The sequence below is a fragment of the Podarcis bocagei genome, assembly GCF_964188305.1.
Source record: "Podarcis bocagei genome assembly, chromosome: 11".
Lineage (NCBI taxonomy): Eukaryota > Metazoa > Chordata > Lepidosauria > Squamata > Lacertidae > Podarcis > Podarcis bocagei.
The window spans coordinates 46,030,723-46,055,277 of NC_138136.1; the positions used below are offsets into that span (position 1 = coordinate 46,030,723).

Consider the following 24,555-nt stretch of genomic DNA (forward strand, 5'->3'; position numbering starts at 1 on the left):
TTCATCCATTCTTAAAACACATGTGAACAATGTTAAGAATAGTTTAAAAAATGTCCCACGCAAGACAGGCCGGAAAATATCTTCCTTTCAGTGCAGCATACTGGAACAAATAGACTGCGCTCCTTTGCTTGGTTCCACATCTAAGAGGCCTCTCCACAGTTTTGGCAGTTGAGAGGCATTCCAGCTGCCTGGCAAACACAGCCCCCACATTAAAAAACAAAAATTAGCATGCAGCTTTATAAATCAGACAAGACACAAGTACTCTTTCGGGCAACTCGATATGCGGAAACCCATTCTAGTTAGTCGTACGCAAATAAATTCCACCTAATACTCCCCTCTCCAGACCTCTCAGCATCGAGCGCTTTCAGGATTGTACCTCCCTTGGAGAGAAATTATTTATCTGTTTTTCCTAATCCTGCAAGCCTCTTAGGCTCTCGGAGGATCTTGAACGGACTGCACACGCCCTCGGCTGCTCTACAGCTGGGGGGATGCAGGGGCCATCTTGTCACACCCCCCCCCACACACAGAGTGGCACCCAGGGAGGCCCGCCCCCTCCGCCCCCCACTTTGTTCGTCCCTGCCTCTCCCAACGAATTTCTGGGCACTACAGTTTGTTAAGGGTGCTGGGAATTGTAGCTCTAGAATGGGTAAAATACGTTTCCCAGGATTATTTGGGAGGAGCAACGTGCATTACGAAAGAAGCACAAAGAGTAGAAGTCTTGATCAAAAGTATGTCCCACTATGGGGCTCACTCCCAGGTAATCCTCAATGTGTTTACTCAAAAGTAAGTTCCGCTCAAAACAGTGGAACTTACTTATGACAGCACTACAATATGGCTAGCCCTCTGGAAATAGCCCCCAGGAGATCACGGACCCAATTTTGCCCCAAAACCCTAAAGCTAGGAACTGTAAGGAAGGCAGAAGCTACCTATTCCACAAATATATTCCATTTTAGTCAACCAAAGTCCCAACTAAATGTCACAGGCAGATAGATGCATATCTATCATATCCACAGCTACTGTTTGTAAAATGTATACTCAAATTGTACCACTCTGTGGAGGGTAGCAATAGAGTCTGCAGGGAAGCCCTTTTCACAATGTTATCACTTATTACATCACCATGACTTGAATTTTTGAACTGCCCATTTCCCCCCTATAACTCCCCCTTTTTGTGGTCTGGCTACCCATTAAAAGAAGAAATAATTCCTGTGCTGAAAAGAAGATTTTGGTTAGGGAAGAGTTGGATTAGAGGATAAGGCGGTCCCCTCACAATATATCAGAACTTGATATATACAAGCAACAATGTTATCATTACCAGAAACATCACCTTAGCTCTCAAAATGAAAAGCACAAAAATGAAAACAAAACAACTAGTAGGTCTTAATGCCACCAGGCTTTACCAATAAGTGAGCTTTACAAAATCACTTAAAAGACAGGCAGCGAAGTACACAATCTTTAAGGTCAGTCCGTAACCCTGGAGTCACAACTGAAAAGGCCTAATCCTCGGTTGCAGATGGTTTCCTATTCCTGTCCTCTAGGGTACACTGGCCGTGTCCCTTGATGATGACCTCAACCAATAAGTTCAGGTTCATATGAGGAGAAGTGCTCTCTGAAGTACGGTTCAGCGCTAAATCATTGAACCAAGCAAGGTAAAAACAGCAGCCCTAGCATGAAAACTATGGTGAGCAAGTATCTAGTGTCAAGTACATCACACAGAGCTCAGCAACAGTGCATCAAAAGCTTTTCTTCACCAACACTCACCCTTGTCCGTGGAGGAGGAATCGCTCGCAGACACCAGTGCCAGAATAAACAGCAAGAGACGAAGATCCATGCCTCTGGATTCCACAACTGTGAAAAGAGACAATAATGTCAAGCTCATTACATTAACCACTTGTAAGATGTAAAATTCTGTTTCACCCGTCTCCTAGTTTATTGGGTGGCTGGAAGGAGTTGAGGAGGAGATTATAATAAACGTTATTGCCTTGTAAAATATTACTGCCTATTATACACTGTACAAGACAGTAAATCCCACTCTTGGAGGGAGGCTACTGGGCCAGGAATTACTGCACGCAATGAACAATTTCCATGAGCTATATTGGTTTAATTAGGGTATAACCATCAACAAAGAAGTCCGGGGGTTGTAGCTGGGTGAAGATGGACCCGATTCCATTAGCGATCCATCTGGCCTACCCATATAACTATTATTTCCTGGCAAGGGGTGGGAGGGGAGTATTAAACCAGTACAGATATATGGCGTCAGTCTAGCCGATTTCAGAGAACAAGAATAGAGTGGATATGATCCAGCAAAAATTAAGCACTTTTATGTCCTGCTGATTTCAGGGAGAACACCCAGCATGCGCCTAAATCTTTCCCAGTGAAATCAATGGACTTTAGCAATGTTTTAATTCTTCTTACAATTTATTTATTTATAAGCATTTATAAACCATGTAATACTTTATTTTTTAAAAATCACTTAGTGTACAACATAGTAATAATAAACAACAACATTAAAATGGGATATAATGCCCGTGAAAAAAGGTCAGCAAAGAAGTTATAAGCTAGTCCAAATAAAGTCATGAATAATGTTTGTGGGTATTCACTATTATATAGTGTAAAAGAAGGGCTAAGAACTTATTCCGTTTTGCACTATTTTCCCTAGGGAAAAGACTTTTGTGCTGTCCTTTGCAAATATATTTATGCATTCTCCCCAAACAACTCATGGCAAGACTTGCAACAGCAAAAAAGAAAATAGAAGAAAGCGCGTCTCAGTTCTTGCCCTTGAAAAATGAAATGCACACAGATTTCCACATAATGGGACCGATTTTGAAGGCCTTCCCTTGCCCAATGGAAACGAGACAGAACTCTTTGCCAGCTGGAAGGAATTAAATCCCTCCACAAACTTCCACAGTTGCAAAAGCCCTCAGGCCTCATAGCTATTCCTCTCCCACAGCTGACAGCAGAGGCCAATGGTAAGTGGCTAAATGCCAGCAATGTCAGAATTCTCCTCATTAGATCAAGCTCAGCTATGCTTAAAACAGATGCACAAAACTTTTTTCCTATTCTTTTTTTGCATTCAAAATCAAAGTGTTCTGGACCTCGCTGCATATACTGAATTCCTGGCTAGCGTTTAGACGGCGATTATGGTCACATAATGGATAACTTCTAAAACGAGGAGTACATACTGACCCAATTTAGCCTTCCCTACCCTGGTGGCTTCCAGATGTGGCTGAACTACAAGTCCCATCATCCCTTGAGCACTGACTATGCTGGCTGCAGCTGATGGGAAGTTGTAGTCCATAATATCTGGAGGGCACCAGGTTAGGAAAAGGTGGTCCATTTCAACAGCATAGCCATAGCATAGCTTGGCCATTAGGAATGTGCTGCAAGTCATCTCTCTTTCCTCCTCAAACATACAAAGATTCCTTTTTAAAAAGCAAATGCAGTTTGTCAAGCATCTCATCATAGGGACACATTTCTACATAGCCTTTATACACGCATATGTTTTGAGAGCAAAGCAAGGATGAGACAAAGGAACACGAAGGGAGGTTTATAGTTACCGATGGATTAAGGAATCTGCTTCATGGTGCATTAAAACAGAACAAATGGATGATAAATGGACCCCTCCAAACCAGTGGCAGTTGGGGTTTGTGGTATGTTCTGCAAGATGTTAAATAATGGTTAAATACCCCCCCCCCAATTCTGACCCAGGCTCTCCCTAGGTTGATCATGTGAAAAAGAGGTCAAGGCTCGTGCATCTTTAAAAGCTATGTAAAAAAAGGCAATTTTAACAGGTATAGTTTGCAGTGCTGGAACACTGTACTTTAAGGGTGCTTCCAGATCGTCAATATTTAGTGGGAGAGATTTAAGCACATGCCAGGAAAGTTAAGTTTGCACAGTTGAAGCAGATTAAAGGGCTCTGTTGCCCTAATGCAACAAATCCACTTGAAAAGAAAAGAAATTGACTTTTTCCAGTTAGGAAAGCAATGGGGAAATGTACTGAAAGTGCAGGATGAGCCGATGAACACTCCACAAGCAAATCAGGAGGAATGCTCATTGTGGTATGACCTCCCTGCAAACAAATTAGAACAAATAATCAGCAAAGACCAAATATAATCCAACCTCCGCATAAGTTCTGTGCAAGCAGAGGAATGTGCAATAAGCAGGTTGTTTGGAGGAGATGCGAGTCTTAATGCAATGGGTGACTTTTATGGTGTTCCCTAGAAACTATCCATAATAGCTTCTGAATTATCAAATGGGTTCTGCTGAGCATAACTTTAGGAAAAATAAAAATAAGTTAAGGCTGCAATTCTATTGGGAGCAATCCCAACAGAACTCAGTAGAATTTACTTCTGAGTCAGTCCACATGCTCCGGAATGTAGTGCAAGATATCTCCTGAGTTTCAGCGGCTGCGATTGCAGCCAAGGTGCTCTTTTTATTCTGTGAACCCGGTGCAGACGCAGAAAGGGGGCAAATTCAAGATTACTCGAGTGGCAAAGATCAGTGCATTAGCAAGCCGATCACACTGTTATTTTTAGAGAATCTATGGGATGCCTCTCATGATACCATTTCAAAGAACAGTGGCACCAACCTTGCTGCATTATAAATAGGATGACCCCTTTTTTGAGCAGACTGAAAGACGGCCAGACAGATGCTTAGGTCCCCTAACATCATGACCCCCCCCCCAATCTGCAGAAAGCTCACAGCGCAGCACTACCAAACTGGACTCTAATTCCAGAGGTAAGTCTGGCCAGGGCGATGAACAGCCTTGGAGGAATTTTTAGAATCAGCAGGCGTTAAGCACTCATTCCTTCCTGCTCACGAACTTTCTTCTACAATGGCCCCCTCCCGACAGCCGCACATTCGTGATCTCAGCACACCTGGGTCTGCCAAGACAACATGAAGTTCCATTCTAGGGTGCTTCTAGACTGTTGCCATTTTTGGACGGGACTCAATCACCTACCAGCAAGTTTGAGTGGTGCAATTACAGCTGATTTAGTATTCTTGTGCAACAAACACACACTCTCTCCCCACCCCACCCCCAAAATTGGACTTTCTGCACTAAGAAAAGTGAGGAAGAAATGCACTGGAAAGTGTTGATTAACATTTGCTTGGTACAACACTGTCTAACCACAGTATCTTGGTGCTGGGCTTTTAAAGTGTGGCTTTCCCTGTACTGTGGAACAGCATTCCTGTCAAGATACGACAGGCTCTCAAACAAACAATTGAGGACATTTCTTTTGACCTGACTTCCCAGCTGGACGCAGGGGTCTCTGCCAGGGGTTTTTTAAAATGTACTGTTTTAAAATGTATCTGTTGCTATTTTCTGTGCTGTTTTTGTTGCATTACGTACATCGCCTTGAGACATGTGTGTCTCAAGGCATGTGATTAATTGATTGACCTCTCTGCAAACAAATCAGGATAAATGCTCAATAAACTGGTTGTCTGGAAGCAACTTGAGGCACTGTGCTACACTTCTTGAAAGCTTAATAGTTCCTTGTACCTTACTAGGGAATTGGTAGAATCCTTGGAATAAGCCACACAAGTCATTGTTTTGATTTTAAAACAACACCCCATCTTCTTTCCTTTGCCTGACCCATCTCGTACTTTTTCTGGTTTGCAATTCTGTTTAAAGGTGTAGGACCCCTGGCCCTCTTTTGGTCAGCGCACCATATTTTATGCTACCTCCCTTTTAGGAAAGGCTCGTTTTTAAAGGGGAAAATTGGCTTGCGTGTTAAAAGGATCTACTTAATAAAACAAGGAATGGGCTCCAGAGTATTATTATTTTTCTCCGGGAGAGGCTGCAGAGATCCTTGGGCCTGTCAGGGAAAGGGTTTATTTACACCCTAGGCGTGTCTGAGTACTGGCTGGGCCAAAGCAGCTCAGCTGTGCCTGGGACTGGCGCTGTGCCTGGGCTGGACTCCAGCCAGGGGCACAGCTAAAACCCAAAGAAGCAAAGCTTGAAGTCTCACTTAAGACGCACAATCTCGGTGCAGGGCTGCCAACCCACGAAATAAAGAAATGAACATGCCAGTGCCCAGGCAAAAGCTGGAGTGGAGCCTACTGGAAATGCTTTGTCCATATGAGGCAAGAATGAGGATCATCATCATCATCATCATCATCCCAGAGATCCACCTTCCTTTATGGAGAAGGCTTCCAGGGGCCATTTGTTAGTGGTGGGCAGGACCAGAGACGAAAGTGGGTGGAGCAATGGATGAGACTTGTATCTTCAATGACACATTCTAGCCAGGCAAAAGCCCCCCATGAGGGTACAGAGCATAGCTGTCAACTTTTCCCTTTTCTTGCGAGGAATCCTATTCGCAATAAGGGAATTTCCCTTTTAAAAAAGGGAAACGTTGACAGCTATGGTACAGAGTTAGTGCCACAGCTGACCAAAGCCAGCTACAGTGGTGCCTCGCAAGACGAAAAGAATCCGTTCTGTGATTCTCTTCGTCTAGCGGTTTTTTCGTCTTGCGAAGCAAGCACATTGAAGGATTAGCGGATTAGTGCTATTAGCGGCTTTTAGCGGCTTATCTGCTGATCGGATCAGCTGATAAGCGGCTTAGCGGATTAGAAAGGGGGGGGAGGGAAAAAACCAGCAGGAACTCACAAGACATTGTCGTCTTGCGAAGAAAGCCCATAGGAAATTCGTTTTGCGAAGCACCTCCAAAACAGAAAACTCTTTCGTCTAGCGAGTTTTCCGTCTTGCGAGGCATTCGTCTTGCGGGGCACCACTGTAATAGGTTTGGCTCCTGGTTCCTCTTTGCTGCAGGCCCTCTTTTCCTTCTCACCCAAAACAGCGCTAGGACCATCTTGGGAGAGAGAGCTGCCCACCCAAGAATGATCCTGCCAGGCTCCTCCTAGTTGCTGCCATCGCTTGCCAATCAACCAGCCAGTACTCCCCCACCCCTCTTTTGAAAGGGTCCTGTTTGGTCTTGAGCAAAGGCTGAAGGCTCAGCAAACTTGGTTTTGCACAGTGACTCACTCCTGCACTAGTTAAAGCCCAGGGTTAGCTCTCTTCAAGACCTTTCCTCCCGCAATATGAACCATAACTAGAGGTCCACCAGAATTTCTTCCTTGCCTGCCTTTTGGTTGTCTCTTGGCTCTCACACAGGAGGAGCAGCAGAGCTGCAGGAGGAGGGGAGAATGTTCTCTGGCAGGGAACATCAATGGCTGTTCCTACTGGGGCATTTCTAAAGAACCTCTTTGCCTCTTGTGGGAGCGCATGGGTCCTTCACATCAGATGCTATGGTGACCAATTGCCCATCCCTAGTGAAGACTGATGAGTGAGTAGTTCTGTCTTCAGGCAGAGATAAGGATGAGGCACGCCTTTGGCCCCTTACAATTAAATAACTCTACATCATCATAAACTTTTACTGCAGTAGCCTAAAACATCTAATACATTCAACAGTCACTAAATATACTGTAAAACCACATCCAGATCTACTAATATTCTTCGTTGCATAGAATAAAAGGCAGATCTCATATAAAATGTACAAATTAAATCCACAAATCCCCTTTGCAATTTACCGCCAGTTCTTTTGCCCTAATTTCCTAGCTGCCAAGGCATGGAGAGCTATTTTCTAAGTTACAAAGTCATCGGCATCGCTCAGCAGCCATTTCAACCTCTCCCAGCTTTGGTTAAATTGATTTCCTTCATGAACAAAGTTTTTCCAAATTGATTTCTTGCTTCTGTATGTAGTGGACATTGTACGTGTCTTCTACATAGGGTTGCTCATACCTCATAGGGTATTTTAAGCTCTACAACAGCAAACTCCATTGGTGAGTGCTGACAGGACTGTAAACAAAACAGGATACAAAAAGGGGGCATCATCAGGCTCGAGGTTTGCCCAAACACCAGTTTAGGTGCAAACAGGGTCTTCTCATGCCCAGTGACACTTCTATTCCACAAGCCAGAACTGCTCCTACTAGTAAGTGGTTCACATTGATTCCACCCCCACCCCCCCGACAAAGCATTCAGTCGTTCACACAATGCAATTTCAGATGAAAGACTGGGCATGGAGAAAGAGAAGACTTTCATTAGTTCTGGATGAGAGCTAAGTGTTCTGTTGCTTTATCCTTCTATTTATAGATTCTATTCATAGATTTTGGGAGCTGGCCAAACCCCATACGCCTAGTGTTGATACTGAGATATATGACAACTCTGCCCCATCTATATCACTCTTAATCACTGGATTACTTACTAATTACCCTTGATAGTCAACTGCAGTCCCATTTCTCTCTCTCTCTCTCTCTCTCTCTCTTTTTACACGAGTGATCTTGTGCACTACAGCTGATGACCAAGCAAGTCAGGTGGTGTTTAACCAATCCAGAAGCATTTGCCCACATTGGGCAGACGATTCCTGCATTGCCGGGGGTTGGACTAGATGACCCTTGGGATCCCTTCCAACTCTATGACACGTCTTATTTCTGCACACAAGTATCTTAAGGAATCCCCAAAGAGCCTTTTAAAGCCCATTGATGGATTGTTGGAATAGCTCAGTCAGTAGAGCATGAGACTCTTAATCTCAGGGCTGTGGGTTCGGGCCCCATTTTCGAAGCGGCACTAAACAACCCTACGGGGTCCCTTCTAATTCTACAATTCTATGTTTCTATTCTATGATGATCAGGGACACGGGTGGTGCTGTGGGTTAAACCACAGAGCCTGGGACATGCCGATCAGAATCCCCGTGACGGGGTGAGCTCCCGTTGCTCGGTCCCTGCTCCTGCCAACATAGCAGTTCGAAAGCACATCAAAGTGCAAGTAGATAAATAGGTACCGCTCCGGCGGGAAGGTAAACGGCGTTTCCGTATTCTGCTCTGGTTCGCCAGAAGCCGCTTAGTCATGCTACCCACATGACCCGGAAGCTGTACGCCGGTTCCCTTGGCCAATAAAGAGAGATGAGCGCCACAACCCCAGAGTCGGTCATGACTGGACCTATTGGTCAGGGGTCCCTTTACCCTTTACTTATTCTATGATGGCTTAAAAAAAAAGGATTCAACGAATTCAAAGGGGGGATAGATCTCTTAGAGGCTATTTGGTATGACAGATAAATGAACCTCCATAGTCAGAAGCAGTTTATCTCTTGAGTACTAGATACTTGAGACAAACACCAGGCAGCTCTCACCTTAATGTCCAGCTTGCAAACGTGCCCAGAAGCATCAGCCTGGCTGCTTCAAAAAACCAAAACAAAACCCAAGCCTGGAATTCTGGATGTGACGGAACTTTGCTCCAAGCCAGCAAGGGAATTCTTGTTTTCTTTTGCACTCTCTGTTGTTCTCCAGCGAGTCTCAAGAGGGACGGGTAGCCACCTCCAATACAAATAAGGACCATAAGGAATCCTTGCCACCTACGGGAGGGCCACTGAAATGGGCGCACGCAACAGTGACAGTTTCTGTGAAGCAAGAAATTCTCACCCTGCTACTTGAATGACCTTTCAAGTACGTAGTTTATTGAACACAGCCTGCAATCAGAGCCTCGCTTTCCAGGAAGAACCGGGCACTGCAGATGTCAGCCTCAATAACAGCCCCAGCTGAACCTCACATGATCTGATAACATTCTGTCACTACCAGAAGCTGCTGCGATGGAGCTAGGTAGCTTTTGCGAAACCTGATAAGGAAGCACACCACGGAGGAGCTATCAAATACTTCTTCGAAGGATGAGATGATACGGGCAACAAGGAGACCATTTCTCCTTTCAGCTGAGCCACACACACAAAGGCCTCAAGTGAAAAGCCGTATTTCTTCGTGTACAAGTTGGCTTTTCGACATCTGTTCCGTCCCCCCAATTATATACTATTAGACTCCTCAGTGGCCTCTTCCTCAGACTCATAGGGACCTCCTGCTTTACATATTAGGTGTGTGTTGTCAGCAACCACTCTAGGGAATCACAATTTGAGTGGGTGAAGAAGAGGTGCAAAGCATGATCTGAAGTAGCCGAAAGTGCTAAGGGCGCCCAGACCCGTTTAGCTGGAAGGCCTTACAAGCCGTCGAAGAGCCAAGCCAGGCTTTGCATGCACTGAACAATTAAAGGTGTACAGTAGACCCACCACTTTTGCGAGGGTTCGGTTCCAGGGGTCCACGCACAAAGGTGGAAATTGTGCAAAGTCAGGAGCCCCCAAATTGCCTTCCTTGAGGCGGAGGGCTTGCTTACTGGGGTCTGGGAAAACTACGAGGATAATAATAATAATAACAATAATAATAAATTTTATTTATATCCCGCCCTCCCCAGCTGAAGCCAGGCTCAGGGCGGCTAACAACAATAAAATAGTACAACATTCTAAAATCATTTCATTATAAAATTAATTCAAATCAAATTGATGGCAACCATTAGGCTAAAGTTCTGTGAAGATTGCCAAAGGAGGGAGTCAGGCTGTGCCCTGGCCAAAGGCCTGGTGGAACAGCTCTGTCTTGCAGGCCCTGCGGAAAGATGTCAAATCCCTCAGGGCCCTAGTCTCTTGTGACAGAGCGTTCCACCAGATCGGAGCCACAGCCGAAAAAGCCCTGGCTCTGGTTGAGGCCAACCTAACCTCTCTGTGACCTGGGACCTTCAGGATGTTTTTGTTTGAAGACCGTAAGTTCCTCTGTGGGACATACCAGGAGAGGCGGTCCCATAGGTACGAGGGTCCTAGGCCGTATAGAAATGGCATAGAAATACTGTTAGTAAATAAATAAAAACTCTGCTAAAAAATGGAGCAGCTTTTTCAGAATAACTGCCGACACTAGATTTATAACAATTCCGTTTTAAGAGCTTCCCAGTTCCTGTGTTTTGCGTTACTAAATAAATACACATTGCTGCAGAAAAGAGCAATGAAAATGATCAACAGGAAGAAGCGACTCCCCTTTGAGGAAAGATTGCACTACTTGGGACTTTTTAGTTTAGAGAAAAGGAAAGTAACATGCATGGCATGAAGGAAATGGACAGAGAAAACTTCTTCTCCCTCACTTATAATGCTAGAACTTGTGTACTGTACATCCAATGAAATCTGAATGTTGGAAGATTTGGGAAGAATTAAAAAAAGTACCCAGCACGTAATTAAACTATGGAACTCCCCGCCACAGTATATGGGCCGCTGGCCTGATCCAGCTGGCTCTTCTTATACTCTTACATTTCTTATTTTGTTTTAAAGAATGGTCTTTGACTATTTCATAACCCCCAAATTAATGCATCCTTTCGATTTCCAAGTAAACAGAAAGAGCTACTATGTTCTGTGTAGAACAGGATGCATCTTTGCCGGGCAATTAAATGCAGCTTAATGAATGCACTGATTAACAGGCCCCTGGATGTCTGCAAACCAGCGAGCCAGCAGAGTCTGGTGAATAGATTGCGCCGAATAAATCCTGGCTCGGCTGTAGACGGAGGCCATAAGAGCATGAGAACTACCGCGCTGGATCAGATCGCGGAGTAAGGATTTCTGACTCATTTTGCCACCACCGGTTTTGCACACTGTGGAACCTGCGTGGCACTTGCAGTCATAAAAGACCTAAGCAGAGCCTGCCGGACCAGCATTTCATTCTCACAGTGACCACCCAGATGGGAAACACTGAAGCAGAATACCTCTTGTGCTTCCGAGCAACTGGTATTCAGAAGCATTTACTGCCTCCAATCATGAAGACAGAGCATAACTATCACGGCTAGTAGCCATTGGTAGCTTTATCCTCCATGAATTTGTCCAATCCTATTTTAATGCCGGGACGCGGGTGGCGCTGTGAGTTAAACCACAGAGCCTAGGACTTGCCGATCAGAAGGTCGGCGGTTCGAATCCCCGTGATGGGGTGAGCTCCCGTTGCTCGGTCCCAGCTCCTGCCAACCTAGCAGTTCGAAAGCACGTCAAAGTGCAAGTAGATAAATAGGTACCGCTCCAGTGGGAAGGTAAACGGTGTTTCCGTGTTCTGCTCTGGTTCGCCAGAAGCGGCTTAATCATGCTGGCCCCATGACCTGGAAGCTGTATGCCGGCTCCCTCGGCCAATAAAACGAGATGAGCACCGCAACCCCAGAGTCGGTCACAACTGGACCTAATGGTCAGGGGTCCCTTTACCTTTTTATTTTAAGGTCATTCAAGTTGGTGGCCCCATCACTGCGTCCTGAAGGACGGAGTTCCATAGTTTAACTATGAGCTGTGTGAAGAAGTACTTTATTTTAATCTGTCCAGAATCTTCAAACATTCAGCAACAGCAACAGTCAAAAGGCAGTGCAAAAGGCAGGGGGGAAACACTGCCAAAATAGTGAGCCAGCATGAGATGCTTAATCGCAGGGTAGTGGGCTTGAGCCTCACGTTGGGCACAAAGATTCCTGTATTGCAGGGGGTTGGACTAGATCAGGGGTCAGCAAACTTTTTCAGCAGGGGGCTGGTCCACTATCCCTCAGACCTTGTGGGGGGGGCCGGACTATATTTTTTTTGGGGGGGGGGTGAACGAATTCCTATGTCCCACAAATAACCCAGAGATGCATTTTAAATAAAAGCACACATTGTAGAGAACTCTGTTCATGTAAAAACACCAGGCAGGCCCCACAAATCACCCAGAGATACATTTTAAATACAGTGGTACCTCGGGTTACGTACTTAATTCGTTCCGGAGGTCCATTCTTAACCTGAAACTGTTCTTAACCTGAAGCACCACTTTAGTTAATGGGGCCTCCTCCCGGTGCTGTCACCGGAGCACAATTTCTCTTCTCATCCTGAAGCAAAGTTCTTAACCTGAGGTACTTTTTCTGGGCTAGTGGAGTCTGTAACCTGAAGCGCATGTAACCTGAAGTGTATGTAACCCACTGTATAATGACACATTCTACACATGTAAAAAAACACCGATTCCCGGACTGTCCGTGGGCTGGATTTAGAAGGCGATTGGGCCAGATCCGGCCCCTGGGCCTTAGTTTGCCTACCCATGGACTAGATGGTCCTTGTGGTCCCTTCCAACTCTACAATTCTGTGATTCTGTAGCATACAACCAGCCTTGAGTATCTTAAGCTAGAAGGCAGACTAATGATCTGGCATGACCGGTTACTGCCAGAATCTGATTAAGAGTCACAGCTCAGTGCTTGGTGTCTTCTGCCCTTGTCTAAAGTGGGCAGCAGTAGAGCCTGAAGCAGGGTAGACAACTTGATGCTCTCTCTAGCTGCTGCTAGATTGCAACTCCCAGCATTCCTGACCATCTGCCACACTGTCAGAGACAATGTGAGTCCAACAACATGTAGAGAGTACCCCCCTTAAGGCTGCTCCTGGGCTGAATGATGGGAAGTGGCAGTTACAAACTTGGCAGATGTGCAGATCGATTTTTGAGGAATATGCTTTGCATTCAAAAGGTCTATGTTCCATCTCCTGCATCTCCAGATAGACTAAGAGAAACCGTTGTCTGAAAGCACAGACTGTCAATGACCATCACTGCTGGCAATATAGAGTGAGATGGACTCTGGTTGGGGGGGGGGATTGAGTCCCGATGAACTCAGGGGATCGTACCTTGGAGTAAACATGTTTAAGATACACTAAGTCAAATAAAGGAAAGGCTGCAGGTGACATAATAAAACTACTTTGCATCTTATACTTTTTTTAAAACAAGAACAAAAAGAGTTCATTTCATTCTACAGTGGTCAATTGATTTTTTATAAATGTTTCACAGCCAGGAAACTTGCAGGCGTGTGATGATCTCATTTACTGCCTGAGGAGTAAATTTCTACAACCATAAACCGATTAGGGATGTTGAGGTGTCTTGGCACAATTGATTTTCTTAATAAATTCAACAGCAGGTTGGAGAGCCAACCTTGGAACCAACCAGTAAAATACAAACATATCTCCCTCTCTTTCTCTTAAAACCCTGTAACTTTGGTTTAATGACGGGATGGTAAGCTTAAATGCTGACAGGCAAACTTTTATTCAGCATTTATTCTGATCTGTTTGCACAAAGCTCATTCAGAGGTTAGATTATGTATGGTCTTTACTGAGCATTCTCCTGATTTGCTTAGAGGAAGGTTCGTTCACAACAACCATCCATCCGAAATTGTTTACAGGTCTTCCCTCTAATCATTTGCTCATCTCACAGTTTTCGATGCATTTCCCCATTACTGCAAAAGTCTGGCTTTTGTTGTGCTGGAGCAAAGCAAGAGCTTTAATTCACTTGAAATGCACAAACCTAAAAATCTGGTATGAGCTTCAATCCCTGCAGCAAAATGCTGATCATCTGGAGACACCCTTAAGAAGGGGCTTCAAGAGATTTATTCACAAATTCTATTTTAGATCCCACTCTGCTTTTAACAAGCACTGGGCAGGAACCGCTGCTCCTTGAAAAACTCAAGTCTTGCATTGGCTCAAGCCCATGTCAGGTTCTGAGGGATCAGAAATATCCAAAGCAACACGTTGACCAAGTACAACCATGCAGTGTCGATATAAACTCTTTATATGATCTATACAGAACATTGAACAGTATGAAATATATTATATGCACTCTCTGCAAAACCAAATAAACAGAAATCTTATAAATCTCTGAAAGTCACAACATATGCACTCTTGATGGATTCTCTTGAAAACATAGAACCAAATGAAAGTCTTATAAGTCTCTGAAAGTCTTTGTAGACTATGAAAGTCTCTGAAAGAAGCAATGGGTCAGATTCTTATCTGGTGAAAACAAGCCGTAAAGCTTTGTTTTATGATGTCCAGCGCTGCTGAAGTAGTCCGCAAACAGAGGTAGTGAACAGTGATTCTGGATATACCCACTGTTTCATGGAATTCTTCTTCAGCACAGCAGAAGGATACAGGAATGCTTCATAAACCCATCTATATGGTGAATGGAATTGTATAACAACAATTGCTATGGAGTAGTGGTCATAAAGTTATCTGAAGCATGTCAGGTGGACAGTCAAGTGGTCTGCCACCCTGCTGCACTGGCCAAAGGAAAGGACATACAGAGCCTTCCTTGAGTTCGCCCATTGGCCCATCTAGACTTGTCTTCACAACCTGGTGCCCTCCAGAGGTTTTGGACTACAATTCCCATCAGCCTCAACTTGCTGCCTTATTCTCCTTTGGCTCATCTAGCTCAGTACTAACCCCACTGACTATCAATGGTTCTCAAAGGTTTCAGGCAGGGATCATTCCTGGTCCAGCCTGAAGATGCTAAGGATTTATAACAAGGGACACTGAGCCTGGAATAGTCTACTACTGGGCTCTTTCTCCAACATATGAATTGGTCCCAAACAGGCCTATTTGGGTTTTCAAAATAGAGATGTGAAGGCCTGGGGGGGATCTGTTTGCCCCCCCAGTTTTTGGTTCCCCCCTCCAAAAAAAAAGCCTTCACATCTCTAGAAGAATATTCAGATTTGCTGGGTTTCATTTATTGGAGAGAAAGGAATGTCTGGTAAAACAAAACAAAACCAAAAACCAAAACCACCAGTCTAGGAACTCCTGCTTGGGGCCAATGGCACATCAAAGAAACCAGAGTCCATCACTGTGCTTCTCAAATTACCCTTTCAGAAAAAGGAAATGCAGTTGATTCCTTGCCAATCAGGCAAATCTGCTTTGTGCCTGCAGGGTTATGGTTTCATGCTGTCCCATGAAAATCTTATTTATAGAAAGAAGGCTTTGAATGGTCACAGATGGTTTACACTCACTGAGCTTAAGGTTCATTTGTACTACAGAAAAAGACAGTCGTGCTTGGCACAGGCTATCGTCGCTGATTGGGTTGATAGGGCAAATATTCAATTTGCTTCCCGTCGCAGAAACTTTATTAAATTGGCTCTGCTTTTTCTCCCCACTCCCTGCTGCATGAAATACACACAGATGATTATATAATCACTTTGGTATGCTTAATGTCGTGCAATGCTCAAGACAGTTGCTATGTCTAATATCGCTTCATACTAGGACAACCCATGGCTTTGAGTAAGGCATTTGGATTAATTTTTTGTGTATCAGGGGCCTCTCTAGACCTGTATTTATTGTGGGTGCATTCTGTGAGATGTTCTTGACTCAACAATAGAGCCAGTGCGGTGTAGTGGTTAAGAGTGGTCGTCTCGCAATCTGGGGAACCGGGTTTGCGTCTCCGCTCCTCCACATGCAGCTGCTGGGTGACCTTGGGCCAGTCATACTTCTTTGAAGTCTCTCACTCTCCACTCTCCCCACTCAACTCACAGAGTGCTTGTTGTGGGGGAGGAAGGGAAAGGAGAATGTTAGCCGCTTTGAGACTCCTTCGGGTCGTGATAAAGCGGGATATCAAATCCAAACTCTTCTTCTCTTCTTCTTCAGTGGACTTCACACGGAGGAGGCACACGTAGAAAGGCCTCAGAAGATGATCCCAGGGTCCGAGTAGGTTCATATGGGGAAAAGTGGTTCTTGAGGTATTGTGGTCCTGAGCTGCTTAAGGCTTTATAGGTCAAAACCAGCACTTTGAATTGGGCCCGGAAACTAATTGGCAGCCTATGCAGCCAGCCTAGGATTGGTATAATATGCTCAAACCATCATGCCCCAGTGCACTAGCTGAGGTTTCCAAACCATCTTCAGAGGCAGCCCTACATATAACATGTTGCAGTAATCTAACCTAGAGGTTACCAGAGCATAGACAACAGTAGTTAGGCTGTCTCTGTCCAGTTAAGGGCGCAGCTGGGGCACCATCCGAAGGCACTCACTCTGTGCCACTGAGGCCACCTGAGTTGTCTCATTAACCTCAGAGAGCGGTTTGAGGATGAAGCGCTAAGCATTTTTTTCTGAATAATTCTTCCAGAGCCTGCTTCAGTCTCCATAAACATCACCATCTGTTTCAGGGCAACGTGGTTGGGCCACGGAAAATGCAGCTTTTCATTACGCTGGCATGCAAGACAGTCAGTGCTTTTGAGCGAGTCTCCCCCTGCTTCTCTCCCTCCTAGAGCCGACTTTAAATACTGGGTCTCAGTATTTCTTAAGCATACACTTTTTCTGCATCTTACAAGGTAAACACAGAAGAAGCATTAATTTAAAGTCTGAGCGATGCTCATCTACAGCCCATTAGGTCTCTGCCAATGTAGACTTATTTGCTCTCCTCATCTGTTTAAATTATGAAATTAAAGTAACAGCGTTCTAAATGAACTCAAGGAAGCACCTTTCCTCAGGCAGGGTGAGTTAATCTGCTATATCTTTTTTACAACCAGATTTTGAATGTTTAAAGAACATTATACATACACACTTCATTCCTTTTTTCATTTTTATAAGTAATAACTTTTTTACAGTGCTGCAGATAATTTATAGTGGTATGCAAAATGTTCAATAAGTAATACCAAAGAGATTTAACCCTTAAAGTAGCCTCGTTTATGCAAAAGTTTGGACGCTAAGCCAAGTAAATGATATTGCTCAGTATCCTTGCATTTAGGCCGGAGGACCAGAGGTTTTGAGTCTTTCGTAAAAGATTAAATTTCCATCGGTAAAGAACATTAAACCCCCTCTTGGAGGCAGGAGAAGAGAGGGGGAAGTTGTGGATTGAGTGTGCCTGCGGGAGAGAGCGAAGAGATTTAAAACACCGCCGCTCTGACCCTGGAAACGGGCTGCTAGTAGGACTGATGTCTTTTGGAATGTTCATTGACAGCGTTTAGAACGTTCATTGACAGCTAGTTAAACAAGAGAAATACATTGTTTCTACTGTCTCCAGCTGCTTTAAAAAGGAGTAAAAGTAACTGAAAATTGAAACTAATTTTGGATTGTTGAAAAGAGGATACTATTGACTATTACAAATAGAAACTGTTTCCCCCTAGTGGAAGCCTTTGAAACCGGTTGTGTTACAAGAGCTGGGCTAGGGAAATTTCCAGCTGCAAGTTAAAAACCATGAGACTCTGGGACTGACCTTGAATCTTTTAAGTGTTATGGTAAATGGAAGAGGAAAAACAGACCAGTCAACTGCTGACAAAACATTAAGATCTGGGAGGACTTGGCAACAATCCAGGAGAGGTCCATCATCAGGCTTCCCTGCTCCTTCTGTTGCAGCCTTTGTACCAGTATATTTAAAACCAAGAGGAATGTCGACAGAAGAGGCTTTAGTGGCTGCATTATATAAGATAAATGACTCATTGGATCAGCTTAACAGGAAAATGGACACGATAAATGCGAAACTGGATGTTTCAACTATTAAAATTAACTTAATTACAGAAAGTATAAATAATACCAATACAGAAACCACCCAGAAATTGATACAGGAACCTACTTTGATACGGCAAACTGCGGAGGAAGCCAGGGAAAAAGCTGTTGTTGTTGAATGTAAAGTAACACAACTGGAGAGAAAGAGAAAGAGAGCCCCAGCCCTACAGAGGCAATTTGATGAACATAAGTTGACGCTTGCTACGACTGAACTTAAAGAAAAACAGACGAATTTGAGGATTAGAGTTCACCTTTGGTGGACATGCCCAAGGATTAAGACACTTTGGGAGATGATTCATAATGAAATGAAAAAGGTATTTAAATATACCCTCTTGAAGAAACCAGAGGCCTTTCTCCTGGTCATGGTCGGCCAATTGGTGTTAAAGAAGGATAGAACTTTTTTCACATATGCAACAATAGCAGCAAGAATACTCATTGTGGAGTACTGGAAGACACAAGATTTAACTATTCGGGAAGAATGGCAGATGAAGTTGATGGACTATATGGAATTGGCGGAAACGACTGGCAGAAATCCGAGACCAGGGAGAAGAGTCGGTGGAAGAAGACTGGAAAAAGTTTAAGACTATGTATAGAAATACTGTAAAAATAATGAATGTTAGAAAAATGTTGGAATGAAGTTATATGGCTTTAGTAGAAATGCTATAAGGAATTAAGTATAAATAGATTAATAGAGTATTAAAGGGAAAAATAAGGTTAGAATATGTTAAGATAATTATAGGATAGAAAACAGAGGAAGATGGAAAGGAATTGCTGAAACAATTAACAGAAGTGGAATACAAAAAGAGAGGTGTGAGGAGGTCGTGGAAATAAGGGAACGAAAGTTAAGATATTGAAATTGTTTTTTGTTTTAAATGGTTTGTGTCTTGTTTTGTTAGTCTTATTTTTTTTGCTTTTTTTGCTTTTCTGTTTTGTTGTGTTTAAACGGTTGGAAAATTAATAAATATTATTTTTTTAAAAACAGAGGTTTTGAGTTATTTTCCCTAGATTGTTATAAATTCTTTATTTGGTTCAAACTAGTAGCAACCGGTATGCTTTTTCAAGATATACATGGATTTCAAAATAGAAAGCTGTAATTAAATGAATCCAAAATTTGGCATATATAAAATAACTCAGAACAAAATGCTCAGCTTGAATCTTGACGTTGCAAACAAGCAAAATATTATCAAGTTGAGTGTATGTGTGTTTCAGCAGGGGGGTTATTGACAAATCAAGCACCAGTTATGCGGGAAACCCCCCCCCCCCAAAACAACAACAACCATTTTACATAGACCATTTAACATTTAACAATTCCAAGATCTGCCATCACAGCTATTACACAATATGCCAAATAAGATAATTGCTAACAATTTTCTTTTCTAAAAATAATGTTTTGTTTATGACTTCAAATTCTCCTTGTTATTCAAGCACAAACATCAAAATATACGCAAGACAAAATGGGAATTTATAACAAGCACCAAAAAGGAAAATCTGTACTGTTAACTAACACATGTGAAGCCATTACAGTTGCAATCCTATGCACACTGTATCTTAACAAGTTACATGTGCAATAAACGTTATACAGACTGGATAAATGAAACATTCAACAAGTAGTGTTAAATCCAATCGCAGAACGGCAACCCCGTGCTGCCACAATGGCCATGTAACTTGTTAAGATACAGTTGTACATTTATCCACTCCATGTTTACAGTATCTCCAGGCTTTGTTTTGCACATGGCAACTTAGTATGCTTGTTGCTTGAATGGTTACAAGTCTATCTCTATTCTAATTATTATTCTAGTAAATTTGGTTTTATACTTATAAGCCAGTTTGTGGTGTTGTTGTTTTGTTGCATTATTATTACTGTCACCACATTTGATATGTATATACTTGGGAGAAAACCCAGCCTGAAAACCCAGGGAGCTACTGGCAGCCAGTGTAGACCAGTGTTAGGAACTCAGACATATAAGCCAGTCAGGCACCCCCCCCCCTTAAACCTAGGTTACGGTTGCCACAACAGAATGTCTAGCTGCCATTTCCCCCCAATGAAATTTGTAGTAGTACAGTGGTACCTCGGTTTATGAACTTAATCCGTTCCGGAAATCCGTTCTTAAACTAAAACTGTTCTTAAAACAGAGGTGCGCTTTCCCTAATGAGGCCTCCCGCTGCCAGTGCCCTTCCACTGTTCAGATTCCGTTCTTAGCCTGAGGTAAAGTTCACAAACTGGGACACTACTTCCGGTTTTGCGGAGTTCGAAAACCGAATCGTTCATAAACAGGGCTGTTCTTAAACCGAGGTACCACTGTAGTAGCAGTTGTTGTTATTCATTTTGTTTCTACAACGTTACATATTTTAAAGGGGGGGGGGAATCTTAGCGGTTTACAACACATGAAAACATCAAATACAGCAATCCAGAATAAAACAAATTCAAGCTTCAAGGAAAACAGTTCAGATCCTCCTCTAAGTGACATTTTGCTTTCCCCATATTTATCTACCTACTTAATTTATAGAGCTGCCCCATAGCAGAAGTTCTCTGTGAGGCCAGTGTGGTCAGGATTGTCAGCCAAGACCTGGGCGATCAGGGTTTAAATCCCCACTCAGTCATGAAGCTCACTGGGTGACCTTGGGACAGTCACAGCCTCTTAACCCACCTCACAGGGTCGTTGTCAGGATTAACTGAGGAGGAGAGTGAACCATGTATTCCTTGCAGGAAAAGGGTAGGACAGAAATGCAATAAATAAGCTCTTCTGCTGAACTGCTTAAGAAAGCTGAAGGGGCCAGCCAGATGGAGATGTCTGTCACCCATCTAGCATCCAGAGATCTCCACGTGGTCGCAATTGGACCCTTACTAGTAGGAAAATGCGCCTGGCAAATTTCTAACACTGCTGTAGACAATGCTGAGCTAGACGGACTATTGGTCTGACTTGGTAAAAGACAGTTTCTTCTTATGTTTCTATATATAGTGCTTTCGAGTGCTGCAGCAACTTCTTATCAGTAATTCTTACAACAGCCCTATAAGGTGAATATCATAACCTAAACACACACACAGAGAGTGGGTCTTCCTTCTCAGTAAGCATGAACAGGGCTGTGTTGCAAATGTTCAAAACACAGAACTGGTTGAAGGTACGCAGCCAAGGCAACAACAAACGAAAAACGGTGCAGCGAGATGAGCTGGCCTCTTATAGGGAGAGTTAAAAGCTGACCTTTAAAAGCTCAATCATAAATGACCGAAAGCCATGTGTGCTTTTTTTCCCCTTGTAGAAAATAAGCTGCAGCAACATCTCATTTCTTTCCCTACTATATTGCTGACAAATCCAATTAACTCCCACAGGCAATAGCTTGAAACACATTATAAAGCTGTTAGATGGAGCAAAAACACCATTGATTCAAGAGAAAGTGTATGAGTCAATGGAAAGCGTCATTAAGAATCCCAATCACCGTCTTCAAGATCAAACAACTAAAGTGCATCTTTAAGGAAGAAGATGTGCAAGCCGGGTATGTATTGTTCTGACTGGTGAATGAGCCTAGAGATTGGCATCTTCTGATTGGCACCATAGTATGAGAAAGGCAGCTTGAGCGTCTACCCACACAAGATTTATTCATTTTGATTTTTTGCACTTAAAGGGCTTTTGTAGCAAAGCCAGGGACTTATTGAAGAAATTTATCCCCTCCCCTACAAGTGCTACCACAATTAAAAGACAGCATTCCCACAAGAAAGCAACAATATGAAAGAAGCCAATATTTTAAAAAATGAACTGGACACCACTGATAAAAGCCCCCCGCCAAAGGATTTGCAATATATAACTTCATATCCGCAGGAACAGAAGAAAGCAGCGTGGGAGGCTGTGCTGTGGAAAACTTTCCAAGATGATTTCTCCAGTGCTTTAAACTTTTCCAATGCTTTTGTTTTCTATTTCATAAATGCATTGTTGACAATGAATAGATACCAATTGCAGATACAATATTAGGCAGGCCTGGCAGTTTCGAAGCTCTGATCCTTGTTTACCAAAGGTCACCCCCAGACTCTCTGCATTTTGCAGAAGGGATGTATGTCCGTACTGAGATATTTAGGTTTGCACAATTAAAGTGGGTTAAAGCACACCTTAGCACACCATCAAACCCACTTTAAAGAAAGAAATGGACTTTTTGCAGTTAGGAAAGTGATGGGGAAACACATTGAGAAGTGTGAGGTGAACCAATTACTAACAGAAAGGCTTGCAAACTACCCACAAGCAAATCCAGATGAATGTTTGTCGTTACATAACCTTCCCACAAACAAATCAGAATGAATGCTCAATAAGGACTTGATAAAATCTAGCCTTTGGATAAGCTTTCTGCAAGCAAATCTATCTCAATAAGCAAATCATCTGGAACCTCCCAAAATTCAACTAAAATATGCATGCTAAATTTGATAATTCTCTAGGGCAACAGTTTTCCAGTTCAAAGTGTCGATTTCCCAAGGCTAGTTTGTATAGTGTAATTTGCATAGGAAAATGGAATTTCCAATTCACCACTTTCTGGAAAACCCACCTCTTGGGTGGGAGGAGAACAGGGAAGCTTTGCACATCAGGATTAGGAAATCTACTAACAATAACATAACAACAAACACACATGCAATGAACGCATCGCTGGAACTTACCGTATTTTTCGCCCCATAGGACGCACCGGCCCATAGGACGCAACAAGTTTTTTAGGGGGGAAATAAAGGGAAAAAATTATTCCCCCCCCCCCGGCGCTTGCGGGGCTGGCGGCGGGGAGAAGCACGCGTCTCCCCGCCGTCAGCCTCCAAACCACATCGGGAGACAGCGGGATGGCGACGTTCCGCCTCCCCGCTGTCCCCCAACCTTGTGGGGCTGGCTCTGGGGCTCTCCTGAAGCCTGGAAAGCGAGAGGGGTCAGTGCGCACCAACCCCTCTCGCTCTCCAGGCTTCAGCGAAAGCCTGCATTCGCCCCATAGGACGCACACACATTTCCCCTTCATTTTTGGAGGGGGGAAAGTGCGTCCTATAGGGCGAAAAATACGGTATTTTAACACACCTAGAAATTGTTCCATAGGGCTGGAAGTTTCACTTCTTACATAAATATCTGCAGCAGCACCAGTGGTTGTTCCCTGGCCTGGCAAGGCTCACCTGACAACATGACAAAACTGAGCCTTAGTGTCACTGGCCCCCTATTGTGGAATACTCTGCCATCGGAGATTCAGCAGGCACCTTTTGTTTTAGCTTCTAAATGCCTTTTGGAAACTATTCTATTCTGCCAGGCCTATGCAGGCAATTAATTGTTAAGTGGCGCTGTGGGTTAAGCCACAGAGCCTAGGACTTGCCGATCAGAAGGTCGGTGGTTCGAATCCCCGCGACGGGGTGAGCTCCCGTTGCTCGGTCCCTGCTCCTGCCAACCTAGCAGTTCGAAAGCACGTCAAAGTGCAAGTAGATAAATAGGTACCGCTCCGACGGGAAGGTAAACGGCGTTTCCGTGCACTGCTCTGGTTCGCCAGAAGCGGCTTAGTCATGCTGGCCACATGACCCGGAAGCTGTACGCCAGCTCCCTCGGCCAATAAAGCGAGATGAGCGCCGCAACCCCAGAGTCGGCCATGACTGGACCTAATGGTCTTGGGTCCCTTTACCTTTACCTTTAATGTATTATTTTAGTTTTTAAAATGGCTTTTACTGCACAGTTTTATGTGTTATTGTAAGACACACGGATATTTTTCTATGAAACAGCAGTACATCAAAAAATTTAAAATAAAATAAACAGAGATAATTGAAAATCCAAGTCGGGGAGCAAATACCCCCCTGATTTCAAACAACTGGAGACTAAGATCTGCTCTCTGGACCACAACAATCTGGAAAATGGATGGGGCAGGAGTCGTATTGCACTCCATCAGTGGCAAAGCACAGGTGCTACCCAATAGATATCTGTAACACTGAAGCAACTGCATTCTAGATAGCACTCCAGACTCCAATGGCCTAATACCTGCATTTGCCCAATGAAAAATATAGAGCATTGAACCGGGGGCAAATCTGAAATCCCCCATAAGGAAACTTTTCCTTGAATGTTTCCGGCATAACCCACGAGCACCACATTGCATCTGTTGTGATGTAAGAAGGCTGACTGGAAGGACCTTGAGCCTTGTGAACCATCCCAAGCCTTTAGGGATACAGCTGGTTTGAATGCTTCAAGTGAGTAAACACATAATCGGATTGCCACTGGTAGAGAGCGTAGCGCAGTCACTGATTCATCTCTCGTAAGATGACACAGTTTCCGCAACAGCTACTGGATCACACCTCCTGTATGTCTGTGGAACTGTGGTACTATTTGCGCACAGACGCAACCTCACCTGACCAGTTGCAGAGGCTGGGAGCCCCCTCTTTAGATGGCAATGTGCGCAAAATGGAATAAGCCAACATTGCTGCATCCTGCTTATTCCGCCGATTGTACCACAGGCCCGGATCCAGCATTCTCTGACCGCCAGTGCACGGGCT

The 24,555-nt window shown here is 43.8% G+C and overlaps 1 protein-coding gene across 1 annotated transcript in view; it reads right to left on the bottom strand.

Moving 5' to 3' along the window:
• GHR (growth hormone receptor) overlaps positions 1-24,555 on the bottom strand; it is a 114,866-nt gene that overhangs the window by 63,711 nt on the left and 26,600 nt on the right. Inside the window, exon 2 of the mRNA XM_081213299.1 lies at positions 1,759-1,845. Within this exon, the coding sequence (XP_081069425.1) occupies positions 1,759-1,828 (70 nt within the window). The 5' untranslated portion in view covers positions 1,829-1,845. The remainder of the gene's footprint in view (positions 1-1,758; positions 1,846-24,555) is intronic.